At 41.7% G+C, this 23,022-nt stretch overlaps 1 protein-coding gene across 1 annotated transcript; it reads right to left on the reverse strand.

The window, feature by feature from the left end:
• Window positions 1-16,973: 16,973 nt before the first annotated feature.
• atoh1a (atonal bHLH transcription factor 1a) lies at window positions 16,974-19,369 on the reverse strand. The gene is made up of 2 exons (XM_069138539.1): window positions 19,096-19,369; window positions 16,974-18,711 (listed from the first exon to the last, which is right to left on the reverse strand). The coding sequence occupies exons 1-2, from the start codon at window positions 19,367-19,369 to the stop codon at window positions 17,825-17,827; spliced, it is 1,161 nt and encodes a 386-aa protein (XP_068994640.1). The 3' UTR covers window positions 16,974-17,824.
• Window positions 19,370-23,022: the final 3,653 nt, after the last annotated feature.

Genomic DNA, 23,022 nt, shown 5'->3' on the forward strand with positions numbered 1-23,022 from the left:
CAAATGGTTTTGTTTAGTTGTGACACTGTAGACACCCAACACCTTCCAAGAATCCGAACTCTTCTGTGGGGGAGTACAGAGGGCAGGTGGGTGGTGTGCAGGCGTGAGGGGGAGGAAAGTTGAAGAGGAAAAGAGGAGGAAATTTTGGGAGTTGGAACATGTTTTAAAGGAATCTGAATTCAGCTACAGCATCCTCTCTCCCTTCTCCCACATGCGTCTGAGTATTCCTCTCTCTTTGTGGCTTCATGTCCTGACTCCTTCCTAAATGACGTGTGTTTTATCTTTTTCTACCCTCTCCTGCTCTCTGGCTGCTGTGCCCCACCCTGTTCTATACTGCTATCTCCCCTGGCCTCTCCTCCAGAGCTCCCTGTGCTTCCTTGTACCTCGAAGCATTCACGCTGTTTAAGCTCTTCCACCTCTTCCACCTCTTCCACCTCTTAGTGTTTAAGAAGCTTAACACAGCAGGACCTGGACTGCTCAGCCCAGAATCGGTTGATGCTCAACAGCTAATACAGGACTAATTCTTGGCTTAGCCCTCACTTTTACATGGCACTTTCTGCCAGTCTGTTAATGTGTCTGACACCCTACATACACAAGCGTGTACAATGGCTTATGAACATACTAACACAAGCCATTCTACACCCTTATCCTTAACAAGAAATGATGGCTAGGGACTGTTACTAATGTTCCTGCAATTAGGTTAACAAGCAGAGTTGCTGTTTAACAGTTTTTTGGGTCCTCTTTTGATGCTAAGGTATTTTCAAAATGTGGTTTTCAAAAAGTTATGTTGCATTTCATAATGTCTTTATTCTATTCTGCTTTGACCTTGAAATAAATATCTATCATTTGGTTCAACACCGGTTGCATTAGCTTTGAAACAACTTTTACTTCATATATTCATATTAGATAATCAGCTGATTATTAAAGCTGCTGATAAGAAACATCATTCCATATGTAGTGAGACACAGGGACAGCCATTGTAAATGCTTGTTGACATGCTTGACAAGGCAGCAATACCTGAGCTCATAGGGGCAATGGAGTCAATTGCTACACATAGGCAGGGCTTTGAAGGGCAGGGGTGCGTTCTGTGCCGGGCCGGGGGACTCACTCACTCACTCACTCACACACACACACACACACACACACACACACACACACACACACACACACACACACACACACACACACACACACACACACACACGATCCATTCCACAACCAAACACACCGCATCCCAAAGGACGGCTGGATCAGTGGCGGGTTGCAAATTCAAGCTCACAAAACGCTATCCAACCAGGGGCCGATAAATACACCTGCTTTGCTATTCACTCTTAGAGAGGAAAAGAAGAGTATGTGAGTGTCTTTTAGCGAATGAAAGGCAGCAAGAAGGGAAAAGAGGTAAAAAAAAGATAGAAAAAAAGAGTGTTTGTCTGAGAGAAAAACAATAAATAAAGAGACATGGAAAAAGAGCAAGGGAAAGACTATCTGCTGCATTAACCTTCCCCTCCACAGTGCCAATAGAGTCTTTTCTGCACTCCTCTTTCAGCGGGGAGGACCCAGGGGACAGAAATGCTAAGCCCCACTCCATTCTTCCACCAGAAACTTTGATTTCCTATTAGGTTCCTCCTGGTGGGGACTGATGGGGAGAGGAGTGTGTGTGTGTGTGTGTGTGTGTGGGGGGGGGGTGCAGGGAAGGACAGACATAGAGATGGAGGGCGGGAGAGAGAAAAGAAAGCGGTGGAAAGAAGTGACAAGTGGCCAAAAGCAGAACAAGAAAGGAGGAGAAGAGAAGGGTGGCAAACACTGAGACAAATGCAGCAAAGTGCAGAGAGGATGAAGAGAGAGAATAGTAAAGATGAATAGGAAGGGCTGGCCACACACCACAGGCGGCAGTGGCAGGACGTCGGCTGTGGGACGCTGGCTGTCCCTGCCCTGGGTACCGAGGGCATTGTTTATGCTCAGCCCATTTAGTACTGACCTTTCCTCGCTGGCAGACATACAGACTGAGAGGTAAAAAGGCACACTAAGTAGCAGACAGGTTGGTATGCAGACAGACAGCTGAGATAAGAAGAGGGCAGGACAACAAAAACAGTACGCAAAATGGCAGGGAAGATGGAAAGGGTGTGTTGATTGGTAGGTAGGTTGGCTGGAGATATTTTGCACTGTTCTTCTCAAACAAAATCCACCAGAAGACCCAAGCCAACAATGCGACAGTCTTATTTTCCCACTCTGTCTGACTCTCAAACCCAAGCAAATTTTTTTTCTGTTCAGGGAGTAAATCTTTAACAATTTTAATTTAGAGAAGCCAAAATAATGTCCTTAAACAGCTGTATGGGCTCAAAATAAACTACAGCGTCCATGTTTACATTTTATGTGTGTTTTCAGTTTTTGGACTCTAATGGAGCTTATGGCATAGGAATCATATCAGTATTTGGCAGCACAATACTTGTTAATAGTATTTATTGTGGGTTTGAGTCTTTACATTAAATTAGTTGACAGGTAATCAGAAAAATACAGGTTATCACCAGAATTATCAATGAACACAATTCTCTGTGCAGGCAGATAGGAAAGTGGGGGAAAAAAATAGACAGAAGGTTTGTTATTCCTCATCCCCGTATAGCAACCTTAATAACTTCTCAACAACATATGTAATCCGTGCATTGCGTGGGCGTCCAGAGTGATTTTTGCCTGAACCAAGTTTGCGTAAAAGCACTGAAAATACCTATATTATTATCACAATACATGGGATGCACATATGTTGCCTGCATTTTGTGTCACAGTACGTGACCTCCCATGAGGGCAATGCAGGAACAAAAACCCTTTGCTATACAGGGAATGCATGTTCAACTGATCTCTATTGTTGCCTCACTTCTACAAATTTCAAGTAGTTGACCTCATTATGAAGACAAGTATAGAGTTTTTCTGGAAGACTGCAAGATGTATGGCTGCTTTAGGAAGAGTCACCTGAGAAATATCCAAAAATGTCAGATAATTACCAGAGTGAGAAAAGAAACTGCATCTAATACATATAAGAACCCTTCTTAGAAAAAAAAAACAATTCATGTGTCATTTTTTGAAAAGGGATCGTATATAATAAAATGCATTAATGAGATACTTATGGATAGTTATAATTCACCACCCAAAGATGCTTCTAATGGGCCCCATCAATGAATTCCTCAACAACAACAAAATGTATCTGTTTTTATGATAAGCAGTTCCCATGTCATGTGTGGGAAAGAGGGATGAGACAGATATTAAAGTTGTGTAGGCGAGACAGAGAGATATGGAGACAGATACATACAGAGAGAGACAAAAGGAAGCGGGAGAGAGGTAGTCGGAGGGAGAATGATTGATTGATGTGGTCAGTGAGGCGTCACTGATCTCCACGGGAGCCCCCCCCACCCCCTTCGAGCCCCCCCTCCCCCTCCGCCCCCCCCCACCCCCCCACCCCACCCCACCCCAATGAAGAGGATGTGGATTGGTATTAATACTGAGAAAACAGGCAGACTGGAGCACTAATCTGGGAGGAGGAAGATAAGGCAGCTACAAACAAACAAAGTCAATCAACTGAGAAATTTCTCACGTTTGCAAGAAAAATGTATTCCCATTTCCCGAGTACCTTTAACCTTGAGGTAATTTATTCTCTTTAAAGATTTCAAAGTTCAAGCCTGAATTTAGAAGGGGGAGTTCTCCCCTCCCTCAAAAAACTCCCCCCGCAACAACAAAAATGTATTTTCACAGAAAAAAAACCAACAACTGTATTTTTGCATTTTTAATGACACTGAAACATGTATTGGGCATAAGCTCCAAGAGGAGGAGATTTCTGTCTCACTAAAGGGAACCGTGAGTTTAACAGGTGGAATATGAGCCTCATCTCACAGTCAGTCAAATGACCTTTGTTTATGTGTTTATGTTACCCTGCAGTGAGGCAGGCTAATCCGTTACAGTGGTAGGAAATGTCTTGGTATATTAGCTGTGTTATCCTGCTGGGATCTTGTGTCTTGGCAGGGGTCTATTACGCTTAAAGATGCCCTGGAGGCATTATCAACCAACAGACAACAAATATACTTAGCAATGGAAGGAGGTAAGACCATGTATGAGAAGTGTTCACATCTAACTCTATGTATGCTTTATGGTATACATTCACATTTCAAAAGAGCTCCATAATGAATAGTGATGTGATGACTTGAAGATGTTTGTGATACAATTTTTAACAGTCATGATTTAAAGTAGCGTTTAACTAAAACCAACTTGAATGTTGGTATTTAAGGTCTTTTTTGTGAGGGTTGAGGGTCACAGACCCACTGTTACACTTCCTGTCCAGTTGAAAAGACAAATGTTAATCCAATTCCTGGACTGTGGGAAGTAGTGTGCTGCTGTTTTGTCTAGCAGGGGGCTTGGTGTTTCTGAATATGCCCTACATCTATTGTTGTGTGTTTAAAAAGACCACTCGAGTAGTAATACATGATAGCACCTCTCCTCTGATTAAGTGGGTGATGTGCGAAGTTGGGTGGGCTTTATCTCACAAGCTGAGGGCACAGCTACACAAGCAACACTTCATAACAAAAACAAAAGTCAATACTTTGAAATGAACATTGTAGTTAGCTTTTCTCAAATAATTCCAAGTTTGGGAAGCTAATAAAACCCATTGAAGTGTGAAATCAAAGTGGTGACTATAATATTTCAACAAAGTTTGTTGTGCTTAATTCATTCTCATGTATTTAAATACACCTGTACGTATTGCTAAAACATGCCAATTCGATCAGAAATTAAGTAAAACTGGATTGAATTAGCATTAATATATATAGTTGTGTGCCTTTAACATTCAATATCATAATATGACATATTTCATAAAGACCCCGGCTGTAAAGAAAAACAGCATTTACATTGTCAATGGTGCAAAAAACAAAACAAAAACATGAGTCCAACAGAACTAAAGCTGACTAAAAACTAAAAGTCAGCCCAAAGCATTATTCCATCAATTTTTTTCACATTATAGTGATTCATCCAATTAATGTCAAAATATTTATACGGCAGGTTTTATTTAATGTAAAACAACAGTTAATACCTAAACTTTGGAACAATGTAAGTGAAAGTCCTGTGTCTTCTGTGATAGCATCTTACAGTGAACCATATATATTCGGTTTCTTGGTTCTAGATTTGAAATAAGACAGTTTAATATGATACTATTTGTTGTTTAAAGTTGAATTCTGTAGCATTGAACAAGAATGTTATCTGATATACCTGACTTGTTTATTCAGTGGGCCAAAGGTGTGTGAGTACATGGTGTGTTAACAAAAATGGAGCCCAGATGCAGTTCATTTTCTATGCAATTGTGTGCACGTGCATGTGTGCGTGTTTCTTCTTGTGAGAGCGCCTTTGACTCAAGTTTTTGTCCCTGTAAATGCACTTGTGCCATTCTCCATATGAACTCATGTGTCATTCTTAGTCACCAAATCTCAATTGCTTGCTTTTCAGAGCAAAGATATGGCTTTCCACAGCTCCATTGTGGTCTGCCTCCTTCCTGGATCGGTGGCTGAATGGACAGATTGAAAAGATGGGGGTGTAAACGATAGGACATGTATCTCTAATTGGAAAGATGGGAGGAAAGATGCGCATGTACATGTGTGCATGCACTAAAACCATCGTGTGTCTATGTGCACCTGGGAGAGGGAGACAGGCGAGGTGAGAGGGTGTGCTGGTGCTGTCTGGTCTCTCAGAGCTGTGTGAGCGCAGGAGGGAGGCTGTAAGCGATACCCTTGTCTGTTCCCTACTTGCCCCACTCTGAGGCCGCTCCACCCAGGCCAGCCCGGGAGAGAGTGGGGGTCCCCTGGGAACTGGACAGGACAGGACAGGGGGAGGTGGGGGGGCAGCACGGAGGCCAGGCTTTCAGCCTCTCTGAAAAGGAGCGGAATCAAATACAAGAAAACTCTCCTTCAATATACTGTATCCCTCACCTGAGTAGGGCAACTAGCTGAAAGGAGAGCTGCAAGGGCAACTGTACAATGGGCCCAGGAAGGACAAGAGAGGAGATCAGAGAGGAGAGGAGAGGAGAGCTATAGTTAACCATGACCATTCCATAACCTTAAACACTTTTTTATTATTTGACTATGACATTGATGGGCTGCTGTTTGTTTTTCATTTCAAAGCAAATATTTTCTTGAATCATTTTGTTGTTGTCATGGTTACCAAGATCCTCTATTTCAACCAAAACCCTAATTTGTCCTTAAACCTAGTCAAACTGTTTTTGAGCATAAACCTAATTTAACAGAGGTATACATTTGAAAAAGATTTAAAAAAAATATACCAGTGGTTGTGGCTTGTGCACTACTTCATGCTAAGAACCCCAAAATACAATGCTTCACCTTTTAAAGATGTGAAAATCACCATCCAACGACCACAGTTGATGGTGCAAAATGACAATGATTATTTAATGTCCGAAATCTTGATTTGTTCCCACTATTGAGTAAACTATTTAATGTCTATTATACAGCAGTGAGGAGTGAATGAGTGAACAAGGGAGGGATTTTAGACATAGCCTCAGTGATGAGGCACTCTGACAAACGTGCGTTAAGTGCCTCAGACACCTGGTTTAGCTTCAGTTTACCTGCAGTTCAGCTAAATCTGTACTTATTTGACACTGTAATTAGTTGCAGTTCAGCATGCAGCTGCATTTATGCCCTTATAATTTCCAGAAAAGTTGGACCTGTTTTATAGGAGCAAAGCTGATTAGATGGTACGTGACAGGGAAACATCACCACTATGTTTTACCTTGGAAGCCCATGCCAATTTACAACAGGTATAAATGGGATTTCTGACATGCAATTCATGGGTCTTTACATCTGGTGTTAAAATCCATTCCTGTTGACCTTGATTGTGGCTGCAATTTGATCTGATCTCAATATGCAAATCAGTTAGGAGAGGCTTGTTGACTTATCAACAAACATGGTGCATTCCAGGTCAAAGGATTGCTGTTGTATGGGCTTCCATTTACTTCCATTGTGGAGCTAAAGCTATTGCCAGGCCAATACCTGTAGCTTTTGTTGGGCTTGCTTGAGTTAGCAGGACGAGATGGAGTTAGTTAAGCTTTCAACTTGTTGGGTTGATATTTTTCTCAAGAATGTGGTCACACCTATGGATTGCATTTACACCTGGCTGAGATCCAATCACAATTCATGCTGGCCGATCGTATCGTCTTCTGATCCCAGTGTGTTCTATGTGTATTTATGCCAGGCAATAACATGTGTTTCCCTTATTAGTTATCTGGATACAGGACGTATGTTAATACCAGGTGGAAATCTGTTGTGAGAGATCAACTTATAAATCAGGAAATCTGTGTATATCAGAAAACAGGAGGAGTTTGGGAAGTTTTTTTTTTTTATCTACCCTTGTAATTTTGCATGAGCTGGGCTATTCTATTCCAATTCTGAAAGCCAAAGCCCCCAAGAAAGTGGGTTTGATTTTACATTAAAATTTTTTTAACATGTTCGATGTTTTCCATCCTTAAATTAGCCTTTTCAATACATACTGAAGATGATTGAAATGAGTTTGGTCACCTGGTGAAGTTAAATGAACCTGACACTGGTCAATTGACAATCAGTGTGTATGGCTCCATGTTCTTGTACGTACACGTTTGCACTGTACATGTGAATCTGGCAGATTGCCAGTGGTGGTTATGTGTGGCAAAAATGACCGGTGTGATGGGGAAGACACACTAACGAACACTCACATCTGTCTGAGGATACACACGCACATTTACACGTATAGGAACAAGCTCACTCTCTCCGTTCTCAATCTCTCACACACCTTTCATGTTCCGAGGTGTGAAAACGATAGAAACCTCTCGGAGCTTTGGAAGTCATTTGACTGCAGGTGCTTGCAGCCAAATGTCTTCCGAAGCTGCGAGAGGTTTCTTTTCATGTGTGCAGAGTCAGTCAGAGTGAAGGCCTCTTCACTCTGACTGACTCTGAGGAGGGCCGGCTTCACACTCTCTGTAACCCAACCCTGCTGGAAGTCATTCTGTGTCAAGGGGAGTAAAAAGCCTTGCAGTTTATGTGTTTCCTATTGGGAAGTATAACTACACTACAGACACTTGCGCAGAAACACAAGCAGGGCACGCACGTGCGTGCGCACACACACACACACACACACACACACACACACACACACACACACACACACTGAAGCTCTGTTTTTTCCAAAGCATTTTCACATCAGGGCAATTAAGTGTTTAAAAAAAATCTAACTCAATAATTAAAAATAAGGCAAAGAAAATTTGTTATATAAAAAAAAAAAGACAAGAACGTCACACTATAAGAAGTAGAACAGAAGTGTGTACATAATAGTAGTGCAAAATAGTAGTCAGAATCAAAAGTAACAAAACGGCAAGAAGTTTTAGGAAGTGATTTAAAAGATGGTACCAAAGACACACCCACCCGCACACTCTTATCCACAAATGAACTCTTACACATACAATAAAGTGAATGCACAAATTCATGCAGAATAACATGCATGGAAAGATACATGCACACACATCAAAGGGTTACATCGTCAAACATGCAAATCTATCACACACACACACACACACACACACACACACACACACACACACACACACACACACACACACACACACACACACACACACACACACACACACAAAGCCATGTAACTGATTCCGCACGAGCATTGAGCACTGTGGATAATTGGTAGCACCATTGTGCTGTTCTTCAATAGGCTGGTTACCCAAGAAGCCTCATGTTCGTGTTCATGTACATTTGCTTTGAAGGTGGTGGACACAAAGAGCTGAACCCTGCCCAGAACAAAGCCCTGGGAGACCCTGCTTCACCCATAGACGTCTTTCATGGAGAGAACTGCAGAGATAAATGATCTTCTTCCTTGTTACAGTGTGTATACACCGTGTGTGTGACTGTGTCAATGTGTTTATGTGCAGGTGGACATGCTCTGAGGGATGGGCTACTTGTCATTGTGCAAACCACAGGATGTATTTTGTCAAAATAGTTTAGCACCTCTTCTTTAGAGGATGTAAAGCCCTCAGCCGTGGAACCCTTTCAAAATAAGAGAACAAGCCTGTGCTGCAATAATTTTGTTATCTATTTTATTGTGTCAATACAATATGATTGTTTTTTTATACAATGCAGTTTTCAAAGGACATTACCTAACCTAAAGCTATACAGCTGGCTGCTGCATCAACCATATCTTTAGCTACTGGTTTGATGGCGTTTTACTTGCTTTTTGTTGACAAATGGTCAAAAGTGACACCATGAGAATATCTGGTTTGTAATAATTTGGGAATACTCTCCAACAAATACTAATGTACTTGTTGTTTGTTGCATAATCTATTTTTACCCGATTCTTCAATAATAATTTATTTTCGGTGGCTCACTTGCAGCATCTAACTTATTTCCACATTTTATCCCGCAAAGAAAAATTACACAGCAATAGTCTTGGCCCCTTTGTGTTATTGCAAAGATTTTTACTTGTGCTGCATTCTGGGATCTTCAATAGAAATGTAGAACTTATACATTTTCATGTCAACTGTGGTAAAAGATAAAACATAATTTGGTGAGCAGCAATATGCAGGAAAACAATGTGTATGTGTAAGGTGCAGCAGAAGAGTATTAAAAATGTTATCAAATGTATTGTTATTTTTATGCCCCTATGCTTGAGGACAGCTGTGGCCGGTGGCATGGGCTTTTTTCAGACTGCAGAATGTTTGATTTGTTCCTAAAATCCAATCTTTAGGACAAACTGTCCACACTGTTATTTTCACGGGAGCGGATCAGATTTGGTGTGTACAGACATCACCAACCTCGCTGCATAGGTTGTGGTGGTAACAACTTGCGTTTAGCTATACTAATGACGCGGGCTTTCAAACGCAGCAGCAAAAATGTATTTCAGTGTTTGTCCACAGACTGTTGTTCTAATTGTCCTTCATAGCACCACAATCTCCACTCTGGTAGCACTCTGCTGGTGGTTGCATAGATTCTGCTCACTCTGTCACTCTGAAAATGACGTTGTCATTGTGTGTCGCGTTGCCATCTGATATGAGCCACCAAAGGTTCTGGACTGAGAGGCATCTGTAGAAATTTGATTGGCATCACATTTTAAACCACCTCATAATATGGTTTGGATCTGTTTTGCAAAAGTCATGTTTTTTTTTTGCAGTCTAGACTTTCAAAAATCAAACTGGATAACAATCTGGATATGAAAAAATTTTGGGCTGGCAGTCTAAACAAGGCCATTCTTTTTTCGGGTTGTCCGTCCGTCCATCCATCCATTAGTATGTCCCATGCTTTTGTATGCAATATCTTGGGAATGCCTTGAGGAAATTTCTTCAAATGTGTCACAAATGTTCACTTGGAGTCAAAGATTATGGGATTAGGTTTTGGTGGTCAAAAGTCAAATGTTAATGTCACTGTGACCTCACGTCTGTCCCTTTATTTGTCCCATTCTTCTGAACGCCTTATCACAGGAATGCCTGGAGAATTTTCTTCAAATTTGGCACAAATTTTTATCTGAATTTAAGAGGGAAGCAATTGGGATTTAGTGGTCAAAGGTCAAAGGTAAAGGTCACTGTGACTTCATGTCCATCCCATCTGTCGGTCCTATTCAGAGACTGCATACAAAAGTGGATGTAACTTCTGGGTTTGAAAAATGACACCAATGCCAAAGTTGCTTTAAAATGCAACACCACTGAGGGCCACTAGGGGCTGGCTCCAAAAAGCTTGTGGGCTCCCATTCAAATTCTCTCATGACGTACAGTCAACAAATTTGTTCCACAGGTGTCACTTGCTAGATTTATTTACAATCAGTGTTCTGGTGGTCCATCTCAAAATAATTCTATAATTATTTAGACATTAGGCTTCAAAAAGTGGTGTATTTGGGGGCCTCTCTGGTTTAGCTGGACGTATGTTATGTCCTTGGGCTTCCAGTCATATTGAGTCAGACCCACTACTCTCTCCTCCCCAGCTTGTCCTAATATAGTCACTTCTGACTCCAAAAGACCAAGGTGGCCACGGCCCAAATGCCAAACTGGAGGCTTCAAAACGGCAGTTAGTCAAGGTTGGTTGCCGGTTGGTCCCATTCTCATAGACACAATACCTCATGGACGCCTTCGGGAATTTCTTAAAATTTGGCACAAACGTTTGCTTGGACTCAAAGATGAACTGCAGATCTTGTAAGTCAAAGGCCAAAGGTCACTGTGGTCTCACGAAGCACATTTGTCATCATAACTCAAGATTTTATTTGCTAATTATGATAAATCAAGAACAGAAAGTGAGCTTGGAACCATATTTCAGATTTGGTGGGATAAAGAATTGGTGGCACTGATCTTGGGTGTCCACCTTCAAACTGTGCTGTTATTTTTGTAAAACATCTACGTTTTCGAATTTTTAGCTTCTTCACAGCAACATCCATATTTGACCAATTGTCTACTGTTCAGGCAACAACTTTGTGTACTATCAGAATCACCTTTTTTTTTTTAACCAATTTCCTTTAAAGTCTTCACTACATTATATGAGTCTGGACAGCTATGGATGTAAACTGCAACTTGACTGGGTGGCGGAGACAGACAATCACAAGGCAGTAATTTGAGTATGTCTTTTTTTTCCCTCATGTATACTAATTTGTCTTCTGGTAATGTTCATGTTTTTTTTTTTCTTGAATTATGTGTTTTACAAGTGTAACCGACTCAAATTAAACCAAGGTCCCTGTGGGTTTACTGTCTTTTCCCCATTTGCTGTTGCCATTTTAGTCCAGCAGAGGGCAGTGGCGGAGACGCACACAGAAAAAAAAAAAAAAAAAAACACGACAGCAAGAGAGAGAGGGAGATTAGAGTGAGACGGAGGAATTTTAGCGGAAGGCAGAAAGGAAACGTGATGACGTAGGAGAAAAAAAAATAGTTAGTTAAGAGGTTCGTTTCTGAACAAATATTGTCCCGAAGTGGGTCACGGGGAGTACCGGAGCTCTGCAGGCGACGTGTTGATTGTTTGATTCACTCTCCTGCGGGTGTCCAGTTTAATTTGCCACGCCGTACAAGCTAACTCAGCTCAACTCACATGGCTCGCTAATGTGACTGTTTTTTTTTTTTGTATTTTCTTGCAGACTGTGAGAAATTGTCTTCTTCAGCATTAATGCCATGCAGGTCTGCTGTTTACTGAGTTTGTGTACGTTTTGTGAGGTGGCAATAACCTCGTGGGAAAAAAAACAACAACAAAAAAACAATTACGAGTTTTGAACGTGCAGCTTTTTTGAAGGGTGCTTAAGTCCATTCAATTTAAGTTTGATGTTGTTTAGTCCAATATTTGGTAATAATTACTTCTGAAAAGAGAATGATTTAAGCAGGTATTTATTTATTTTGCATCTGATGATCTGAGAGACAGTTTCGCTGAACAAGTTGCTGCAGGTGAACGTCAGACCAGCAGTGGACGTACAGCAGAGGAGCATTACGTCACCGAGCTGCGGTTTGCAGAGTGGATCAGCTCACGTCCGTCTCTTCAGTCAACCTTTCGCCTTTCATTTAAAAGGAAAAAAATAAAAATAAAACTCATCTACCCTGGTAGATGAACACTCTATTGGTTGTTTCGCTTTACTATTATTTTGTCAGAGCAGAGCTCTGATTTTGTTGTGATTTTATTTATTTTCTCCTCCACCTGAGTTGGTTGTAAAGTGCAAAGGACGTAGTTTCCCCCCCACTCAAAGAATAAATTGAGGAGAAACAAAAAAGAAAATGATGAAAAAAAAAAAACGAACTTATTACAAACTGTGTGAACCGAAAGGGAATTTGTGCAGGTTATTTTGAGAACAGGTTAAGAAAATGAGTCGATATGTTAATTGTTTACGCTTAAATAAATGCTGGCTGTTTGTTTTAAGTTCTCTTGTGAGTGTGAGACCTTTTTTGTCATTCCTCTACTCCTCCTTGAAAAGAACCCTGGATGGGTTATTGTGCATAACTCCTCACAAAGTCTGCTAAGCAAAGGCTGCGCACTCTCTCCGCAAACCGCGCGTCTTTTAAATGACAATAACATTTTAAAATGATGATTTATTGGTGACTTAAAAACATATTTATACAGGCTCCTCAGACTTACAAAGACACTGATTTTACAGGCCAAATATTGAGTTGTGCACATTTATGGCAAACACCCCTAAAATGTTTCCCAAAAAAAAGGGTAGTTTATCACCTTTTGCAGATTGCTCTACAACAAACACTGAGATCTGTGCTCACCACTACCCAATGTATATGTTGCTTTTGTGATGAGGTTTCCGTTTTTCTCCGGTTCGTCGACTGTATCGTCCCGCAAAAGATAACTTTGCAGTTATAAATGCTTCAGTTTGTGTAATTGTAGCAGCACTTTCAATGAAACTCATTAACAATTAAAGGCATCGCTGAGTTGGAACGTGCAGTGCAACAGGTGCTCTTTGCGTCACAGCTGCGTCGTGCGATCACTATAGGTTACGCTACAGGACACGATAATACGGGGCTGTGTGGCTAATGAGAGGCAAGGGCTTTCGGCTAATTTAAGGGTAAGACGAAACAAACGGGTAGTTATTGTTAGTGTTACTGCTTTATAGTTGATTGAAGTGAATGGAAATCAACTGATCTCGACATCGTCTACAAGTATCTCCTACTCACTCTTATTCCCTGTAATAGCTCTTCATGTTGCTGTTGTTTCTCTCTTTCCCTCCCTCTCACTTATTATTCTGTCTCTATATCTGCCGTGGTGTCCTCACTCACCACCCTCACCCTGTCTCTCTCTCTCTCTCTCTCTCTCTCCCTCTCTCTCCCTCTCTCCCCCTCTCTCTCTCTCTGGGACAGCAGATGGAAACTATGGCCCAGTTCTGCCTTTTGTTCTGGGTCCCCAGAGAGACCAGTGGCTTTTTTGGACAGCACACCGCTCGGCTCCCCGTATCTCATACAAAATGCAAGTGCCTTTCTTTTCATTAAAAAAGGAAGCTGGGGAATGCACATTTTTCTGAATATATTTATTGAAATGAGCACGCAGGCTTAAAACGTGTTGAATGCACCTCTTGACTAAAGGTCTTGACTCAACCCTTGACTTCACTTGACCTTTGTTTTTTTTTGTGAGTTTTTAATGTGACAAAAATATTTTACTAACCTTAATGTTAGCTATATTATTGTTCTTTTGGAGCTGCCTGCCGGCTTTGAACAGCCAACACATGGTGTCAGTGCAGTTTATGGTAATGTATTTTTTGTTTGTTTTATTCATGTTATATTTTGTTTGACACAATAAAGCCATGCCACGACTAGATAAAGTGTCTGACACTCAAGCATCGGGCACTTGATGAGTAGGAACATTTATTCCCATAAAAAAAAATGTGTTAAATGAACGGATAGAGCAGGAAGAGTCAGATGTACAAAAAACAAAGACAACAAAAGACAGATAGCCAACCAGTAAGGAAAAAAAAAAAAAAAAAAAAAAAAAAAGATAGCGTGCAAACACTTCATTTGAGTTAAAACTGTAGCCAGAGGCCAGTTAAGTTACGTGATGCCGGAATTTTTTCCTTTTTGTTTTCTTCTTCGGCTCACAACAGCATCCACACGCGTCAGTGCCTCTCGGGTTCTTTCTAACTCCACTACTCTTGTTATTTTTCATAACGTCCGTGCGTAAATAATTAATGTGAAAGAAACAGTGAAACCTCAACCTGCCCAGCATCCCACCTGTTGAAGATAGGCTGTGTTTCTATAGATATCATCACGGGCTAAAAAAAAAAAAAAAAAAAGAAAAGAAAAGTGGCCATTAGAACAATCAAATAGACCAAATATAACGGCAGCTTAGGCCTAAATCAGAATACAAAATGGTCCTTTAAAACGTGATAGGTGTCAGCTATATTAATATAATAATATGAAAATAAGGACACAGTACTATAGAATTCAGTTTAATGTTGTTGTTTTTTTGCAGGAAACTATAGCTAAATTCAAACGCAATTGTTAGGCTAACTCGTGTCAAAGCTGGATTTCCTCGTTGTAATGGCGGTTTACTTTTTTTTTTCATAGCACACATGCTTAAAATATATCGACTAAAAACAAACCAAAAAAGTTTTCGGTGAAATCTATAACTTTCATAAAAGTGCAGTCGCTTTGTGCAGAAGGCACGAAAATCGTTTCCAGAATCTCGTTAATTTGACCTAATTGTAGCCTTCCGTTTATATCAAAGACAATTAGGGCAAGTTTAAATGGTTAATTGGAACTCCTCATAAAAAAAAAGTGCAAACGGTACTTATTGTGGCCTCATCGCATTTAATATGGCCTATTCTTAAACCGTTATTTACTAAATAGCTAATTATTATTGCATTTCCAACAGAACCCATGGTTGTGACTCTACCGCATCCATTTAAACATGTTTACGGAAACTTGATCTCCCATCACCGCAAAACGAACTCGCTGCAGATGGCTGTGTGATCATACTCAGATACAGCCCTACCTGCACAAATTCTGTTAATAATTTAACACGGCGTCCTTATTATATTCCCCTTTATTCCATGCCTTCCAAGAGGCGAGCGAAGGGGCACGGATTGTGATTGGCGGAAAAACAGTGGGTGGGAGACAGAGCAGTGACAGGTAGCAAACAGGTTGTTCACTTTCATAAATAATTTCTAAGTATTGTTGCACCGTTGTTCCCTAGACTTTAAACAATGTAGAAAAAAAAAAAAAAAAAAAAAAAGTCATTTCAGCCTGAGTCACGCAGCGGGGCAGGTAGCCAGAGCCTGTGTGAAGCGTGGTGCGTGCGTCCACGTCCACGTGTGTTTGTTTGAGTCGATGGAGAGAGGAATAAAAGAGAAAGAAAGAAGTGGAGAGGATGAGGTGTACCAGCGTGTGTGTGCGCGCGCGTGTGTGCGCGCGCGCGCGCGTGTGTGTGTGTGTGTGTGTGCAGAGGCCTTTCTTTAGTTGAGAAAGTGTGTTCCCTCTCGAGTCAGGTCCTCGGGGACACGGTGGGGACCCGCGAGCGCTCACCAGCTGACAGCGCGTGCTTCATTGAGGCCATCCAACACCTCGGCCCACGAGCCTGCCAACAATAGCCTGAAATTAATGCACACTCCCCATTAACAAATCTGGTATTCACCAAATGGACGAAATGGCAACAGTTAAAGGAGGGTGGGTGGGTGGGTGGGGGGGGACATGTTTACAATTCGCCAGTGCAGAGAAGTTTGTTACAAGTGTAAACAACATGATTTAATAGCTACCGTTTCTCAAAGTAGCTGCGAACTGCAAATTGTTGTTCGGAACATTCAATCACGGGACAGTAAGCCAGGGGGCGCATGCCCCCGCGGCATATGGCGAACGAGCACGTGTTGGACACGTTTCACGTCGCTGCTACTTTATTATAACTTACATAAGAGGTGATCAAGTGTTGAAAGCTCTTTTAATTCAATTGAGATGCTGCTTATGTGTTTTAGGTAACCAAAGGAGTTCCCCCCCCCCACATCACTTTGATCGTCAAAAAATAAACTGACAGGCCTTTTTTTTTTTGCACATGATTACTCCATACAACCTTATCAGTTAGGTCGCGTTCATTCATGGAAACATATGTATTCATGAAGGTTATGATTCTATCGATGTAAATTTCGTTTGGTTGTACGCTACTACATTTCCAAAATTAGGTATTTAAAAACGTTGCTACCATTTTACTTTGACTATTATTATTGTGCTATAACCTAATAAGTTAGAAATTGTGATACTGCTCACTTGTTGACAAGGCCCGCTCCTAAATTAGCCTTTTTCATTTGCTCAATATCATAAATAACCTATCATTTTTATTGTTATTTGTACTACTATTAGGAGAGCAATAGTCAGAGAATACAAACTGATCAAAGATTTCACTGGAGTTATTTAAGGTTTAAAGTTGTGAGTTAACAGAGAAAAATAAACACGACATTTTCGTTGAATTTTTTTTTATTCCCAAAATCAAATGAAAATGACAAAGAATGGCAAAATGATTGCTTTTTTCAGCAACTTTAACTATGGAGTTATAAAAGGCAAATCAAATAAAACATCAGTAATAAATACATTACACATATAGGCTTACAACAATTAATCTCATCCAGAGAAAGAAAAAAAAGACACACAAGCTTATCTGAAGATACAAAAGAAAGTATAAAAGAGGCAGCAATGGTGGCTACATTAAATAGGCCATTTGTATGGAGTTGGCAGTACTACACGAGAAAAAAAAAAGAAAAACTACGTTGTTTATGGTTTGAAAGCAAAAGTCGTATTTTCTGAAGCCTCTGGCTCGTATATTTTAAAGTGCACATCATGAACTTTTGAAGTTGCAAAACAAAATACATTATACAAACAAAATCAATTAAAATCATAAATCACAACAAAACGTATATCACAGCTACAAAAAAAACCCCATGTCTTTACATTATCAAATAAAAGCAATTATCCTTAAAGGTATGATTTTGTGGAAGACAGCTTTTTGGTTGGAGTGACGTGGGAAATACCCATGGCAGTGCTGCGCGCGACATGGCAGAGGGGTCTTCCAGCCACGTATCCATGGAGACTGGAAATTATAGGATACACATTTATTGGCAGAACCGAATTAGGCCTATCTCACATAAAAAATAATGTTTGGACGCTGTAACAAGTTGATAAAATAGATTTTTTTTTTTTTATTTTTATTTTTTTTTAAAGCAAACATTCCTTTGTTCTTAAAAATGCATTTTGTCAACAACATATAGACTGGAGATATGATTGACACGGTTTAAGGACATGATTTTGTTAGGCTATAATGAACTTTTAATGTAGTCTTGTTATATTCTTTTTTTTTTTTTTTTTAATTATTTAGAAAGTAACAGTGTGGTGACGGTGGGCGGATAGCTTGAGTTCTGAAAGATCATCTTCTTCGCTTGAGTGAAGCTCCATCGCTATTTCATCCGAGTCACTGAAGTGGGAGTGCGGGGAAAACTCCCCGTCGCTCCGGGGAGACTCTTTCCTCCCGAACTGCGAACTTTCTGGCCGGGTGGAGGACGAAGGAGAGGGCGAACGCATCGCTTCTTCAACCCTTTTGGAAAACGAACTCTCGTCGAAGGAGGAGAAAGGCATCCCGCTGACGTGAACAGGTAAGCTGCTGCTGCTGCTGCTGCCGCCGCCGCCGCCTGAGACGGGCGCAGCCGCCGCTGTCCTGCTGCTCGCGGGGGACTGGGGAGCCCGGTCCTTCGCCCCGTCAAAAGCAACGACGGATGAAAGCAGAATGTCACGATTTGGCGAATTGTTGTTGTTGTTGTTGTTGTTGTTGTTGTTGTTGGTGGTGGTGGTGACATCGTTATCGCTGTTTTTGGAGGGGACCGGACCTTGGAGCAGATCGGCCAGGGCGTTGATGTAAATCTGCGCCATCTGTAAAGTTTCATATTTGGAGAGCTTCTTGTCGTTGTCGAACGCCGGGATGACGCTGCGCAGCTCGTCAAACGCGTGGTTGAGCCCGTGCATCCGTCTCCTCTCGCGCGCGTTGGCGGCCACCCGCCTCTGCTTCTGGACCCCGTTCACGGGTTTGCTGGACGGGGCTCTCTGTCTCGCGGAGGCCTCCTCTTCGGGCCCCGCGATCGCGCCTTTAAGACGGCACAGGTCCCTGACTTTGAGCGAAGAGGAGGAGGAGGAGGAGGTGGGGCTCTTGGCAGATTTTCTGTAGCTGGGAGGGCTGGGATGACCCGAGGACTCCGGGGAGCCACTCTCTGAAAAAAAATAAAATAAATAAAAAGCAAAAACTTAGTTGGGCTACAGGTCTGGTTTAACAACAACCGATAACAACTGCATATTTTCTATGGCTATCTTTAATTGATAATCAAGTCTACAACAATGTTTTAGTTGTACTTTTTTTTTTTTAACTTCATATTAAAACTATAAACAAAAACTACTTTCTGTAAAGAAACGTAATGTTCCTTCTTGCTATTTCCCTTTCAGTGCGTTACATTACTTGTGCATGGCAGTACTAAAAAAAAAAAAAAAAACTAAAAAAAAACAACTTCACGTGCTGCCTGCTGCATGTGAAGTTTCACCGCAGGTGATAGTTAATTGAAAAGTTGTCCAGAGATGATTTTATGAGTGGCGTTTCTCACCTCGGTAGGAGCCGGTGCTCGAGCACGGCGAGTGCCGCAGGTAGTCGGGTGAAGTGGCGTGTGCCGCGCAGGTGCCAGAAGCCGGAGCCAGCCAGGCGCGTGGGTCACTGCCGCTGTCCACGAGCGACAGTCCTGGTTCGTAGCGGGACTCTTCAAACTGCTGCCCCCCCCCCCTTTCCACCGCTCTCGGGCTGCCGCCGCTCTGCTGCCGCGAGTCGAGGGCTACCGCCTCTCGTGCGCCTTTGCTCCAGTCTTCCAAAATTAGGACATCCATGTTTAAAAAAAAACAAACAAAAACACAAACAACTATTTTCTAAAAAAAAAAAAAAAAAAAAAAAAAAAAAAAATATTAGAAAAAAAAAGTTCTCGGGAGGCACACGCTGCTATGCTGCCGCACTGTGTGAATATGACTGTCGCGTGCGGGACTCCTTCTCTGGTGTCTCGAGGCGCGGCGTCGGTTTAAAAAGCGGCACGCGTCAGGAAGCCCCCCTCCTCGCGCTGGTCGCGTGTTGACGTCCAATGAGAAGTCTCCGAAAAGCCCGAGAGAGGTGATTATGGCCCCCTGAAGCCGGACTGTTTATGATAACGTTACGATTTAAGGAGTGTTTAACGCAGGGAGGGGGAGTGTGTGTGTGTGTGTGTGTGTGTGTGTGTGTGTGTGTGTGTGTGTATGTGTGGAGGGGGCTGAGTGTGTGTGGGGGGGGAACCTCCCACAGGACGCACGTGCAAGCGATGACGGTTTTAGGCAAGGAGCGTGGACAGCGCAAGAGGTGCGTGTGGGACAGAATACCTGTCTACATCTGTGTTGCACCAAGGAACACCAAGACTCCGAAATTCAGGTTAACACACACACACACACACACACACACACACACACACACACACACACACACACACACACACACACACACACACACAAGAAGGTGCCTTACGCGTTGACCCATCACAGTCACTAAGACTGAATGAAAACAAGTAGCCTACATAAGTCTGGGACTTCACAATAGCCCAATACCCGATTTTATTTTATTTATTTAAATGTACTGCATTTCATCTGGCATCAGTGGCAATAAAACATGAAAACGTTTGTAAATGAACAAAGTTTAAGAAGTCTTTGGGCTGAGTAAAGCTTGACCAAAAGCCAGCTGAAAAAAAAAAAGATGCCCAAAAAAAAGTTTGCGGTTCCTGGAGCTCGCGCGCTCATTGTCAATTCATTCATTCTAAGATCATCTCCAGTTTCCATTTTTCTTTTGTAGCAAGCCTAAAACCTTTTGATCCAGCTCTCGGAACGCCCTGTCGGTAAAAAAAAAAAAAAAAAAAAAAAAAAAAGGGCTTCGCAGGGAAGAGAAACATGAGCAGGGGTCTCGCGCTCAACGCCGTTTCCGTACTGACACGAGCTGCAAGTGGTGCGTGGTTGCAACTAAAGGCAGGGACGAGAATGTGCACGTTGCACGCACGCACGCACGCACGCACACACACACACACACTGCTTTTTGATAGCCTACAATTGATCTTCTTTGTCCAAACCTTACTTAACAATTTACTGTCAGATAGGCTCTTTGAACACAAGGTGAGAGGAAAGGAAACAAATAAACTTATATAGAACAAATTATAGCTATTTGGGGAGCCACGTGCAGTCTGCTGATCAAAGCAACCCTGCTTACTGAGATGTAAACTTCAGGCCTAACCTGGCAAAGAAACAATGGGTTAATTGCTGGGTGGAAATGGACCATTTAGCGTAATTGGCATTGTCGATTTAGGACTACAAGGACATACTGTCAACTAGCCTATATGTAAAATACAGTAAACCAGCAGCCTTCTATCAATATCCAATCACGAAATTATAGGAAGAAAACAAACAACCAGAAACGATAGGCAATATATGAATTAAATTTGACCTCATGATTAGCAATATGAGTTTTTTTTTTGTCCATATTCTGTGGTGACGAGGCATGTAGGGTAACTCGAAATTGCGGGGAAAAAGCAATTCGTGAAAAGAAATCCCATAATTTCAGAGATAACCCGACATCAATCTTTTCTATTTTTTATTCATGTATTCATCACGGGGACGTCTTGCGGGCTAGAGGTCTGGCGCCGAGCGTTCGCCCCCTCTCTCCACCTACAAGGCCCCCATCCAACGGGCCGGGCTGGGCTCCTGAAGCTACCGACAGGTTGGATATTGTAGCTGGCGATTATTAAAGTGTCGCGACCACAATGGAGACTCTATGTTCCATTGGTCACGCCTGGGGGGCTCCTCGAGGGAGAGGGGCGGGCTCCCATTCCAATGCGGCGAGAGGAGTCTGCGTGCTGCCCCTTCTCATCCCCATCTCCCAGGAGACAGGGGCGCGACGGGCACGAGACTGGAGAGAGGGGAGCCGGACAGGGATTTCAAAAACGTAACTGTAGCCTTTCCTAAATTCACCAAAACCAGATCTGTCCCCCCGTCCCCCCCCCCACCTCCCCCTCCTGATGGGGTGCTGCTGTGTTTTGTGACTAAGATAAGCGTCAACAGGAAGCTTCCTTCCTCCATATCCCGGAAATATCAAGATCATCATTTTATTAGACTACATAGGCAAAGTGGTGGAAAACAAAGTAGTTTACTCAAGTATGCTACTAAACTTCAGAGGGAAATATAACTGCATCAGTTTTGATTCTAGGCTATATCTTTAGTCGGCTGCTGAGCCACCTACATTGCTAATGCCTCAATAATGCAGTCAATATCCAAAATTTTTTTTACATTTTTTTAATGTTTGTTATGTTTTTGCTCATAATAGTTTTACCTTGGTAAAATTACCTTTTAATGCAGGGCTATTACCTATCGGAGTATTTCTTCATTATTTTATTGTTATTTTTGTTATGGTCCTTAGGACGTAACAGTTGACAGCATATCTGTGGGTCATACACATCAGTCCAAATATATTAAATGCAGGTAGGCCAACCTTTTCAACAAAAAAGGAGGGCAGACAGGGTTTAGCTATATCTAAAACCATTTTCTGTAAACTCATAGAGTAGGTTTTCTATCCATAGATATGAAAATCAGGCTATTGAAAATCATGACAGTAAGACACTCAGTTCCTGCATGTGACTTCAGCTTCACATCAAGTTTACTGTCATTTAGTTTTGACCAGTAGAAATTGAAGCACCATCACCATCTGATAAATTCATTATTTAATTATCCATTAATTTTCAGTAGTTGTGGCAATGTGTTACTGACATTCATCGATTCATCTTGGCCACCGAGTAAAACTAAGTGCACGCTTACAGAGACAGGGAGATTTTGGGAGATGTTGGCAGAGCTAAATAGTGCCACTCCCTGGAAAAAAGAGGATACTACAGTGTAATGCTCCAATGAACTTGACAGCGGTCGTCCTCAGCAGCAGTGCGTCTATCCAGCTGTTAACAGCAGTATACGAGCCTTTGAAGTGACAGCCTATTTGAAGTGAAAAACACAAAAGCTTAGCTCAGGCTTGAACTTAAAATCTACTCCACACATAAAATCATCCCACATCACCCAAACCTATTTAAAATAGGATGGCCTGTGTTTGAATTCTCCCCGAACTTCAACCCAGTCCTTATATCTATTGTGGTTTAATAATATGCAGCTGCAACGGGTAAAACTACTTTTCATCCATAATTAAATCACTCCCTGCCTGCATCAATCAATTTTACTTACTTGTCTGTTCTGGATCAAGTGACTCTTTGAAATTTAAAAAGGTCAATAATGACACAATAAAATGTAAGTTAACAAGCCCCTAAAGGCTGGTCCCTTACAGAGGTTTAAACCTTTACATTGGATTTTTTTTTTTAAATTTTTTTTTAATTTTTTATAATATCAGTTGATTCTCTGAAATCACAAAAGCATATCAGTTGTAGTCTTATTATAAATGTTGATAAATAATCACAACCAAAGATAAGACAGAGAATTGCACA

The sequence above is a fragment of the Embiotoca jacksoni genome, unplaced genomic scaffold (assembly GCF_022577435.1).
Source record: "Embiotoca jacksoni isolate LCO1_2020_lvr unplaced genomic scaffold, fEmbJac1.0.p SCAF_8, whole genome shotgun sequence".
Classification (NCBI taxonomy): domain Eukaryota; kingdom Metazoa; phylum Chordata; class Actinopteri; family Embiotocidae; genus Embiotoca; species Embiotoca jacksoni.